A 13,514-nucleotide genomic window follows, 5' to 3' on the forward strand; every position below is an offset into this window, starting at 1 on the left:
GTCTTCTCTTTGTATGTCTTATATTTGTCTATACAGTGGGCATTATAGCCAATGGCCTAGCCACAGTGGTAACACCTGTTCCCGTCAGATCACCAAAGTTAAGCGCTGTAGGGCTGGACTAGCAATTGAACGGGTGACCATTTGGTCTGCTGAGAACTGTTGCCAAGCGAGGTGCACTCAGCCCTTGGGAAGCAAGTTGAGGGGCTACTTGATTGAGAAGCAGCAGCTCCGGTCTCGTAAACTGACATATGGCCATGAGAGCATTGTGCTGACCACACGACCCTCCACATCCAGTGATGCCTGTGGGCTGAGGATGATACAGCGGCCAGTCGGTACTGTTGGGCCTTCCAAGGTCTGTTTGGACAGAGTTTAGTTTTTAGTGTGCATTATAAAACTAGCTCCACTTAAGACACAGTATTATGGTTTATTACCATCGTTTCACACAGATTCAATGGTTAGAGTTGTAAAGATCACACACAGCCCAATAATAAAGTAGATGTTTACCTAGTGTAAAATGTATGTTGTTCTTGCAGGTTCAATGACTTTAATAAAGAAGGGAGAGGCTCATACAACAAATAACTTTTATTAAATCTTTTATAAATATTATGTAAATCATTTGTTCACACTTGTAAAGGACATATAAAAATAGTTTATGCATATCAGTGCATTTTAACATTTTTTAGCACCAACTGTGTTCCATTTTAAGAAAGTAACTGTCTTCATGTTACATACAACAAATGGACCTGTTAATTATAAATTATACATTCTTCAGCAGCAGAATTAGCTAGCTCCTTTTATCGGCGATAAAGTTTCAGCTGCTCCTGCAATTCTTCCATTGAAGATACTTGAAATTTTTCCTCTTGCTCCTGCAGTAATTTAAAAATAGCAGCCAACTGAGCCTGTTCTGTTCTGAAAAACACCAAGAAGAGTATTTGTGAACATAAGATCCTTTAAATAATACTATTAATAAGAAAAAAAAGGTTTTGCTGGGTTCAAGGATGCTTACAATACATGTGAGACGGTTTAACTAGGAGCACCAGGAACAGGGATGGCAAAATGTGCTGTACCTTCTTGTTCTACTGGTCCTTCTAGAAGTGCACCTATATGTACTACCCCTGCTGAAAAACTCCACACAGACACTTACTATGAAGATCATCAGATTAAACGTAGAATCTCAGTTTAACTTGCAGCATTCTAGTTGGCAGCAGATCATTTAACTGTGATATTATTATGCAGTTCACGAAATCAGTACCATGACAGCTACCTGACAGTCTGTAACCCAAGTTCAGCAACATGAAAGCTTACATCCACAGCTTCCTATAATGGACTATATCTCTATAGAAGACAAAGTCCTGGATTTCTCTTTCAGGGGTAAGACCATTGAAGTACGGTGTTTCATGTAGCTCGATAACTTTAGTTTAGGTGTGATTTGTGGCACAAAGGGACAGTGTAAAAATTTAATTGGTCTTGTGGGAACTATTTTAATGTTTAAACACTGTCAGCAGACTTTAAATAATTTTAGTTTCCTTGTTAAGTGCACCTACAGTTTTCTTATTTATTATTTTTTTTTTCAAAGGCTCTTTCTGTAATGAAATTTATCTGGAGAATTTATAAATGAGTAGTAACTTATTGCAGAAGGAGAAGTGAATGACTGTTTACTGTGTAACAACAGCCATAATGTTGAAAAATGCAATTTTACTGTATATGCTGGCACTTGTCTATTTTTATATTAAAATACACTTTTAACTCCTAAGTTATATATCCATCATGTATGAGAGTACAGAACAACACAGACTATTTAGTAACTTCTTTATGAATTTGTAAGTTATTCACTATACAACTCGGTCATAATGATGTAGACATCACAAGTGTAAATAGCATTAAGCAACATGGTGATAATTTATTTTAATACAACATACAGATTAAGTTTCTATGATGTATTTGTCTTATGTAGAATTATACCTTGAATCATTCCATACCCCTGACAGGTTTTCCTTCTTGATGCAATGAACGGAATATGATGTATTATATTTGTATGAATGAATGAATGGGTGAAGTTAAGAGAAATAACTGGAACCACCATGCACCAAAGGGGCTGTCAGATGCAGTAACTAAGTGACAACTGGCTCTTTTAGCAGACTGATAACCATTTATCTCCAAACAGAACAACACATGTACATAAAAAGCATGGAATAAATTAGAGTTGTGTTTGTCGATGACTCAGCACCAACTACTTCATGTGTTTTTACTTTTGCTCCTTCAATTGTTATTGATTTATTTTACATTTTATGGCCTTCATTGGACCAGTTTAAACACCTTTTGTGCAAAGGATTTTTCAGTTTCATTATCTCACAAGTAAACTTACTTTATTCATCTTAAATCTCTCTTCCCATTGCTTGTTTGTTGATCTTGGTTAGTTTGTCTTTGAGTTTATCAATTTTTGTCTGTTTTGTTTTTTAGAATTTTGCAGCTCTCTCATACATTCTTTAATTTACATAATCCATCTGATGTTGCTTCTATTGTTACATAATTTCTGTGTTACATTCCTGATTGTGTCCTCACTGGATGTCCGAAGAATGAAATCCATTTCTCCCTAATCATGCTCATTACCTATTGTAGACTGTTTTGTTGAAAGCTAGTGGCAGGTGTCTGTTCTTTATATTTTTTCCGTTTATGTACACTGATTATTTATTTTGTTATCTTGAGTAAGGTGCCTATTTCTACAGTGTTTGTTGTTTTGAGAATGGTTTGATATATTACTTCTAGGCGTGTAAATGTTTGTAGTGTTTTGTGGCTACTGGGAGGTCTTTACACTGCGGTGAGAAAAGTCATGGGATAGTGATATGCACACATGCAGATGACGGTAGTACTGAGTACACAAGGTATAAAAAGGCAGTGCATTGGCAGAGCTGTCATTTGTACTCAGATAATTCATGTCAAAAGATTTCAGACATGATTCTGGCCATATGATGGGAATTAGACTTTGAACGCTGAATGTTGGTTGGAGCTAGATGCATTCCATTTCAAAAATCGTTGGGAATTCAGTATTCCAAGATCCACAGTGTCAAGAATGTGCCGAAAATACCACATTTTAGACATTACCTCTCACCAATAACAACACAGTAGCTGACACCTTCAATTAACAACTGAGGGCAGGGGTGTTTGCATAGAGTCGTCAGTACTAGCAAACAAGCAACACTGTGTGAAATAACCACAGAAATCAAAGTGGGACATATGATGCACCTGCCTGTTAGGAGACTGTAGCAAAATTTGGTATTAATGGGCTATGGCATAATGACTAATGCCAGTGCCTTTGCTAACAGCATGACATCAGCTGCAGCAGATTGGTTGGACCCTAGACGACTGGAAAATTGGCGCGGTCAGACGAGTCCTGATTATGGTTGGTAAGAGAACATGGAAGTTTTTGAGTGTAGCGCAGACCCACAAGGCCATGGACCCATAATTGTTAACAAGCCACTGTGTTGGCTGGTGGTGGCTCCATAATTGTGTGGACTTTGTTTACATAGAATAGACTGGGTCCTCTGGTCCAAGTGAATTGATCACTGACTGGCAGTGGTTATGTTTGACTATTTGCAGCAATTTGTGGACTTCATATTCCCAAACAATGATGGACTTTTTTTATGGATGATACTGTGCCATGTCACCAGGCTACAATTGTTTGCAATTGGTTTGAAGAACTTTCTGGACAGTTTGAGTGAATGATTTTGCCACATAGATTTCCCGACATGAATCCCATTGGACATTTATGGGACACAGTCAAGAGGTCAGTTCTTGCACAAAATCCTGCACTGACAACACTTTCACAATTATGGATGACTATAGAGGTAGCATGGCTCAATATTTCTGCAGTGGAGTTACAGTGATTTGTTGAGTCTATGCCACACCAAATTGCTGAACTATGCTGATCAAAAGGAGGTCTAAGACAATATTAGGTGGTATCCCATGACTTTTGTTACCTCAGTGTATTGTTGTATGTATTCTTGGAAGATATACTGAGCTTTTGTCTGTTGGTTTTGCCTAAATACTCAAATTTCACTATTATTTTGTTTACAAGTGTAGGGTCAGTTAAAATAATGTCTGTTTTCCAAAGGATATTCTGAGGCAGATCTTCAGTGTGATTTCCTGTACTGATTTAACTCCTTGTTGGGTTTCCTGAATGCTGTTCATCATGACAACAAGATCATGAATGAATCAGGCAGAGTTGAAATTTATGATGTCTTTGGGTCTTCCAATACTGATTATGTTTGGGTTAACCTTGCACCATTCTCTCATCATACATCCCAATGAACAGTTGAACAGAAGTGGTCAGACAAGCAGTCTCACTGTCTTAACCTAGTTTCTGTGGGGAATGTCTCAGAAAATTCTCCTCTGAAACTGACTTTGGATTTTGTGTTGGTTAAGGTGAATCCTGTCAATATGACTGATTTTGAGTGGAGGCAGAAATTTCTTTAAATTTTCAATATTGAAGGTCTATGGACACAGTCATACACCTTAAAACCTACTAAGCTAACTGCAACAGAGTTGTTTTGTTTCCTATAGTTTTAAAGCAATAATCTGTTCTGTTCAGCTTCTCCCGAGTCTGAAGCATCCCTGCTATTATATATATCTTACTCTAGTTTTTATTTAATTCTACTTTAGAAGATCCTGGAGAAAATTTGTATGTGCAGTCCATACCACAGTTATCTCAATTACTCATCTTGTTTTTGCAGGAGGAGTGGATCGCAGCCATGGTCAAATGTTCAGAAACTGTAAGCAAAATTTTTGATAGGAGCCAAGCATATGGAGGTCTGAGCTATGTCAGTGACATACTTCCACATTTCTCCACAACTTTGTTTTCTCTGCAAGCTTTGTAGTTTTGCAGCTCATTGAGTGCTGCTTCCACCTCTTGAGCAGCTGGGGGTCTATGCATTCAGGGTTGGTCTTTACTGGCATATTTTTGTTATTTTTAGAAGTTTCCTGGGTTCTTCACAGTTAAAAAGTTAACAAAAAACTTTTCCAGAATTTTCAGCATTTTTGACTATGTCTCATTTTTCCATTCTCACTTTTCATCATTAATTTAAAGGAGTGGGGTGAGAGGATTTATTTTTGTATAAGTCTCCCAACAGTTTTGTAATAAACTTTAATTGGTATTGTGGTCATTTTCTTCTACTGAGTTGAGCACATCTTTCTAATATTACCTCTCAAGTACCATCACTGTTGAGTGAAAAATTTTTCTAATACCTTTGAGATTGATGGAATTTCCTTCTGTTCTGTAGGTTTAAAATTTTAACAATGTCTGGTATCTCTTCATAAACTGTGTCACATTTTGAATTCTGCCAGGCAAATCTTTTACGTGGGTTAAAGGGGGTTAAATTTTCATCCTCTTTTTGGAAATTGCTGTCAGTTCTTCTAAACTGTCAGTTAATCTTATGGTTTGTGTAATTTCTTGGCAATTGTCATCTGACTCATGCAGGTCACAATTCCACTTTTCTTTGTTGGTTTTCAGTTGATTCTTATTTAGAGGTGTGAATTTAATTTTCACTGTGGCTATGTAGTGGTCAGATACCATGCTAACTTCTCTTAGTACTTCAATGTCATACATTTCTCTATGAAAGGATTTATCTATGTGTGATCCAGCGGCCATTACCCTTTTTTCGTCTCTCTTTTCTGCAGTTAGGATGTTCCTAAGTTTTAAGTTTGTTTAAACTGCTTTTTAAGTAAGCAGATTTGGAGATGAGGTTGCCCTATCTGATGACAGCTGTACCTAGTCATGTTTCTGTGGAAACCATTTCTCGATTATATCTCTCTATTTCCCTGAATTGGAAACTTATAGCCCACAGTCAGAGTTTAACAATGTTTTTATTTACTTGAATTACTGTCTACTCAAGGAGATCCCAAAACTCTTATTACACTTTTCTTCCTGACACTTATTAGAAGATCTCCATGAACATTTATGATGGTATAAATTTTAATTGGTGTTTTTAAGGTTCAAGATACAATTCTTGCTGAGATGCACTGAAGATTAATTACAGAATCAATTACTTCTGCATTTACAATAAATTCTGTTCAAATTGAGGGGGGGGGTGTTTCATGACCCATGGCACAGGTTTTGCCACTGCATTTTTTCATATTCGTAAGAGTCAAATAGCTCTTCCATGTTATTTATAATCTCCTGGAGTAAAGCTTTTGAGTTTTCCAGTTTTTATTAGAGAATTAATAATGTGTGTTACAAAATGTGAACAGACTTACAATTGTTATGAACCTGTCCTCCAAAAGCCTCAGTCCACAACAATATCAGTCCATTCCAAATGTCTTACATCTACATCCATACCGCACAAACCACTGTACAGTGTGTGAGACAGGGTAGCCTGTATCACTACTAGAAATTTTCTTTTCTGTTCCTCTCGCAAACAGAATGCAAGAAAAATGATTGTCTATATACCTCCATATGAGCCCTAATTTCTTGCATATTATCTTATTAGTCATTAAGCAAAATGTGTATTGGTGGCAGTAGAATACTTCTGCAGTCAGCTTCAAATGCCTGTTCATTAAATCTTCTCTAAAGTGGTCTTAAAAAAGAATTTTGCCTTCGCTCCAGGGATCCCCATTTGAGTTCCTAAAGCACCTCTGTAACACTTGGATGTTGTTCAAATCTCCCAGTAACAAATGTAGCAGCCCGTCTCTGAATTACTTTCACGCCCTCCTTTAATCTGACCTAATAATGATCCCAAACACTAAAGCAGTACTCAAGAATAGGTTACAGTAGCTTCCTATATGCAGTCTCCTTTACAGATTAATGGTATTTACCTAAAATTCTCCCAATAAACTAATGTCGACCATTCACCTTTCCTACCACAATCCTCATATGCTCATTTTATTTCATATCACTTTGCAATGTTACATCCATTATTTAAATGACGTGACTGTGTCAAGCAAACAGTATTAATGCTGTATCCGAACATTACAGGTTTGTTTTTCCTACTAATCTGTATTAACTTACAGTTTTCTACATTTAGGGCTAGTTGCCATTCATTATACCAACTAGAAATTTTGTCTAAGTCATCTTGCATCCTCCTACAGTCATTCAATTTCAACACCTTACCGTACACCACAGGGTCATCAGCAAACAGCTGCAGATTGCTGCCCAACCTTACCTTTTGTCCAACTCCCAAAATCAGTCATGGTTGGCTTCATAAAGACCTTCTCTTCTTCTCCCCATCCCTACACTTGAAACACTTTTTCACCACTGAGCCCACCAATCAAACACAATCAAAAACCAATGTTGAAGCCTGCCTGACTCAATGTACTCCTCTACCACCACTGCCCCAAATTCATCTCCTATAAACTTTCCAGAACGCTAACCTTGACCTTGCCTAACAATTATTCCCGAAATTCCTCAACTTTGAAAACCACCTCACATTTGTAGAAAGAACCACAATCCACCACCTAAATATTGATCCTTGCCTTATAATCCTACTTTCCCATAAAGGCTCCACTACTGTGGTTACTAACCGTACAGGTTACCTGGTGGAGACACTCTCCAAGCTGTCAGATACGTCCACCTACAAGCCCCGCCACAGTGTCCCAATTCCTGAAATTCAGCAGTTTTTCCAATCCTTCCTAAAATCCTTAGGTCCAGACAAGAACCTCTCCCCCCCCCCCCCCCCCCTCCCAGGCCTACCATGCCACATACACCTACATTCTTCCACCCAGAATGCCCCATTGTGGCTGATTACTATGTCTCCATAGAGAGAATCTCTGCTCTTGTGGACCAACCACTTCTGCCTATTAACCATAAATTACATTTCTGTATAAATTATACTAACTATTTCCTCTTACTCTACACATTTCCTGTTTCTTTACCACTTGGTGCCCGGCTTGTTAATGTCAATGTCGCCTTCCACTGCACCAGCATCCCCAGTGCCTATGGCCTTGGCGTTAGTGAACACTAACTTTCCCAACGGCTGATTGACTGGAAACTTACAACCTCTTTCTATCACCATAATCAACTCTCTCGTCATTCACAGTACCTCTACTCTGAATGCATTACCTACAAAAAATCTTTTTTTGCAGTCATATTTAGAAATGGCTGACAGCTCTTTCCTTGTTCCCCCCCCCCCCCCCCCCCCCCCAAAAGTTGTCAAATCGATGTCCTTTCATGCCCCTTTTCATGGTGGAAGAACCAGTCTCCTGTCTATCACAAATCAGGTCTTTTTTGATGAACACTGTTGCAAAATCTTCTTAAAACTTCCAAACATGTCTGTTTACAGTCTGCGAGCACAAGGTCTCAAATTTTTTCAATATTTTCATCAATTCGGGCAACTCATAGATGTCTAGAATGAGGTCTGTCATCAATTGACATGTCACCATTTTTTAATCAAGCAAACCACTCGTACACTTGAGTTTTTCCCATAGCATCATCTTGGTAAGATGCTTTCAACATTAAAACAGTTTCAGCAGCATTTTTACTGAGTAGAAAACAAAATTTCATAGCTGCACATTGTTCACTTGAACTTGGCATCATCAACAGGTGGCACTGAACTGGCAACTAGCTACACTATACATGCCTAGTGACAGAAATGTGTACTACATAAGCCCCAACCATGGCAATGTGATTCTCGTTTTGTGTCAGCGTCCCCTCATACAACAAAGGGCACTTGCATGGAACAGTCCTTAACGGGCAATCTAGAGGAATCACTCCTAATGACTAACAATCCCAAACCTCTCAGCTGGGTCAGGTTCGTTGATGACATCTTCATAATCTGGGCCAAGGGTGATGACACCCTGTCTGCATTCCTCTAGAATCTCAACACCTCCTCTCCCTTTCACTTCTCCTGGTCCTACTCAGCCCAAGTCACAATCCTTGATGTTAACCACGTCAAGGATGGCTACATCACCACTTCCAGTTACATAAAACTTATCATCCACCAACAATACCTCAACTTTGACAGCTGTCATTCATTTCATATCAAGAAGTTCCTTCAAAACAGCCTAGTTCCGAACTAGTCCAGAAACATAATCTCCCATGCCTTATCCCTGACATACCCACTGTCCAGCCACAAAGCAGCATCCTCTTTGTGACACTGTACCACCCAAGACTGGAGCAACTTAATAACATTTTCTGCCACAGTTTCGACTACATCACATTGTGCCCTGAAATAAAAAGTATCCTCCCCACCTCTCCCACAGTCATATGCAGCCACTCATCCAACCTATGCGATATCCTTTAAGTCTCTATAGCTGCCTTTGCTCTTGACTGCTTGCCAATGGCTCATATCCCTGCAACAGACCTAGATGCAAGTCCTGTCTCATTGATCCTCCCACTACCACCTATTCCAAGCCTGTCAGTGGCACCTCCTAACTCATCAAATGCAGAGCCACCTGTGAAAGCAGCCATGTAATCTACCAACTTAGCTGCAACCACTGTGCTACATTCCATGTTGGCATTATGACTAACGAGCTGTCTGTCTCCAATAATGACCACTGCCAAACTATGGCCAAAAGGCATCTGAGCATGCAACCCAGATTTATGTGCTTTACTTTAACAGCCGCTTCACAGACTGCACCAAGTGGATTCTTCCCACCAACACCTGATTTTCTGAACCTGTGCAGGTGGGAACTACCCCTGCAACATATCCTTCTTTCTTATTAACTACACTGGTGTCAATTTTAGCTAGTCCCTGTCTATCACCTGTCTATTCTTTCCTCGCTCCCACTCCAGTACTACACAGGCCTTCTATCCCCCCAATGCTTCTGCACAGTCCTTCCCCCCCCCCCCCCCCCCCCAATAACCTCCAAATGCTGCACCTTGCAGTCCACTATACTGTCTCCAACACATCCCAGGCAGTACGGTCAACTTCCCCCCCCCCCAATCCCCCACCCCTTCTATTCCTTCCCTCCCCAGCCAAGCCTCTTCAGTATCCCCACTACCACCCCAGCTACGATTCCTGCTAAGCTCAGATGCAGTTGCAGATGGGGTCTAGTGCCATAGCAAACGGTGGCCATAAGTGTGCAAGTTGTGTTTTTGTGAATGTGTGCTAGTTTTCTACATCAGACAAAAGACTTAACCCAAAAAATGAATATTTCTTGCATTCTTTTTCATTGTGCCTGTTTGCAACTCAGTGTCTTCTCTATGAGGTGAGTAGCAATCTAGCCTTTCCATGCTGATGAATGTATTTGATCTGGTTATGTTTGAGACTGCTCATGTACTGGCTGATGTCTGAGTGATGGCAAACACTCTCCGATTCATTGCTGCCTTCTAGGTGCCTACCTACCAAATCCAGTGTAGCTTTCTCCTACTTTCTTGCTGTGCAGGAAAGTGAAACTTTTTCTCCAAAAGATCTTTCCATATTTGATTTTAAGTTTGCCATCTTGAAGTGGTGTTCAATCCAATTTAATATTCTTCATTTGGACTTGCTGCTTTTGCATGTTCCATGTTTGCAGTTAAAACTATTGGATATAAGACCCGCATGTTATGCAAAACACTGTTTTTTCATGTGACTCCAACATGTTTCGGATCCTCTATGCCATAATCAGTGGGTTTCTTTGTATAGGTCTTAATTTTACATTATATGCTTATGTAAGACCATTTGTATATCATCATGTACTAGTTGTTCGTCATATTTTGCTTCAGCAGATTATTTTTCTTTTGTGTTCTCATTAGTTATTGAGAAGCATACACAAATACTTTACATATTTTGCAGAATTTTGTTTGTAACGAATGCTTTTCACTTCACCAAAACACAACGGAAATGTTGTTATCAATACAGCAACAATGTTTACACTTTGTTTTGGCGAAGTGAAAAGTCTTCACTAGAAACAAAGCCAGCAACTATAAAGCTGTTATAAATCAATGACTACAAGTGTTGAAAGGAATGTTACCAAAGGTAATACAATATCCCTGCTTGGCATGTGCAACAGGTCTCACTGAAGCCTTCACAAAAACCTAATTATCCTCCCAACATTGTACAAAAACAAATCTCCTGCACCTTATCTTTCCAGTCTGCCACCACCTCCCGAAGTCCCACCTTCCGGCTACAGAAGAGCATTCCCCTCCTAACACGGTACCACCCATGACTGGATCAACTGAATTACAATCTCCACCATGGTTCCAACTACGTTTTGTCATGCCCTGAAATGAGAAACGCCCTGCCCACTATCCTTCCCACACTTCCCACAGTGGTATCCCACCATCCACCTAACCTACACAATATAATCATTCATCCTTACACAACCCCTACTCCCAACCCCTTGCCTCGTGGCTCATACCCCTGTAATAGACAAATTCAAGACCGGTCCCATACAACCTCCCACCACCACCACCACCACCTACTCCAGTAAAGTCACAGACCAGCCTCTTCCCTGTTTCCATTCCAGCACTACACAGCCACCATTCCACCATCACACTCAGCCTTTTTACTTCTATCCTTTTCTGCTACTCCCTCTCCCCCCTCTTACCTGCCCTCCATCTAACCTGCAGCACTTCACCGTCCTCCACCCCCACCATACTATCCCTCCCCCTCCCCATCCCAGCCTCCTCCATACTCCCACCCAGTAGCCACTCCTATCAGGTATTAGTGCTGCTGCTCGCAGTGTGGTTTCAGTTGCCCGAAACTGCAGTCATGGATGAGAGGTGCATTTGCATCTCTCTCTCTCTCTCTCTCTCTCTCTCTCTCTCTCTCTCTCTCTCTCTCTCTCTCTCTCTCTCTCTCTGTGTGTGTGTGTGTGTGTGTGTGTGTGTGTGTTGTTAACAAAGAACTTAGTGGCCAAAAGCTTTACTTGTGACAGTCTTTTCTTGTGCCTATCTGTGACTCAGCATCTCCACTATATGGTGAGTAGATCACTTAATTGGGTATGTTGGTTAGAGAATTTAAAAAGGAAAATCAATAGGAAGAAGTGAGATATATCGTGAATAAGTGGTGTGTAACAGCAGAAAGAACAGGACTTCTGGTTACTTGAGTACAGGATTATAACACACAATCAAATACAATAATGAAGTGTTAGGTCTAATAATGAACAGAAAATAGTAATGTGGGCAAGCAACTATGAACAGCATAATGAGTACACTTTTGTAGCCTGAATAGACAAAATCCAACAGCCACCACAATAGTGCAAGTTTGTATGGCTATTAGATCTGCAGATGTGGTGATGATATGAGATTGATGCAGCATACAATAAAATAAATAATTCAGTATTTTATGGAGACAAAAATTTAATTATGATGGCAATGGAATTCAACAGCAGAAAAAGGAAAATCCAGAAAAATAATAGATGGACTGAGGGAAAGGTATGAAAGGGGAAGCTATTAGGTAGAATATTGTACAGAGCATAATTTAATCATTACTAATACATGGTTTTAAAATCTTGAAAGAGGGTTGTATACATGGAAAACACCTGAAGAACCCAGAAGGTTTAAGACAGATTATACAAAGTATACACAAAAGTCTGGGAACACTTTCAATTATTTATTGTGCAAGAAACAAACATCGTACACATATCATACATATGTCATTTTGAAGAGAAACTCTGAACATTTTTTTTTCATGTGTACCACCACAGCATAGTTTGGTAATTTGCTGATAGCCAGTGCTAGTCACAAACATGGCGAGTTCAAGCGCAGAGTGAACTTTCTGTGTGTTGGAGTTCGACAAAAACAAGTGTGCTACAGCTGTTCAACAGATGTTAAGAACCAAGTTCAGAAAAATCAACCAACAAGGAAGGTCATTTACCACTGGCACAACAAATTCATTACGACGGGTTGCTTGTGCCCAGTAAAGAGAAGCAGACATCCCAGTGTGAGTGCAGTGAAAGTGGAGCGCATACAAGAGACATCCATAAGGAGTCCAAAGATATCGGTGCATCGTGCATCCCATGAACTCGAAATGGTTCCAGTGACAGTATGAAAGCCCTGCGACAGAAGCTGTCTATGAAACCATTCAAATTGGAGCTACTGCAAAAGCTCAATGACAATGACAGAGACAAGCGTTTTGAGTTTTGTTTGCAGTTGCAAAAATTGAATGTGTATGGGGATGGCATTGTTGATTGCTTAATTTTTAGCAATGAAGCCACTTTTTACACTAGTGAGAAAGTGAACAGGCATAATTGTTGAATCTAGGGTACAAAGCATCCAGGCCAATACATTTAATTTGAGCATGATTCCCGAAAGGTAAATCTTTTTTGTACCTTGTCACGTAGAAAACTGTAGGGGCCATTGTTCTTCGCTGAGAGCACTGTCACTGGATATTCCTACTTAGACATGTTGCGGCAATGGCTGATGCCTCAAATGCAATCGGACTTTCCATTCATCTTTCAGCAGGATGGTGCTCTGCCCCATTTTCATCATGAAGTTCATGGGTACCTGAACATGGAGCTGCTGCATTGATGTATCGGCCGTGCTACAGAAGGCGTCAGCTGTTTCATTAAATGGCCTCCCCGATCACCAGATCTCACTCCATTTGACTTTTTTCTGTGGGGACATATTAAAGATCTGGTGTATATACTGCTTCAACCATGTG

General features: G+C 39.8%; 1 protein-coding gene across 1 annotated transcript in view; it reads right to left on the minus strand.

The window, feature by feature from the left end:
* Positions 1–567: 567 nt before the first annotated feature.
* The window catches only part of LOC126353848 (uncharacterized), a 62,286-nt gene continuing 49,339 nt past the window's right edge, over positions 568–13,514 (minus strand). The window contains exon 3 of the mRNA XM_050003003.1: positions 568–909. Within this exon, the coding sequence (XP_049858960.1) occupies positions 795–909 (115 nt within the window). The 3' untranslated portion in view covers positions 568–794. The remainder of the gene's footprint in view (positions 910–13,514) is intronic.

Source organism: Schistocerca gregaria, chromosome 3 (genome assembly GCF_023897955.1).
Source record: "Schistocerca gregaria isolate iqSchGreg1 chromosome 3, iqSchGreg1.2, whole genome shotgun sequence".
NCBI lineage: Eukaryota > Metazoa > Arthropoda > Insecta > Orthoptera > Acrididae > Schistocerca > Schistocerca gregaria.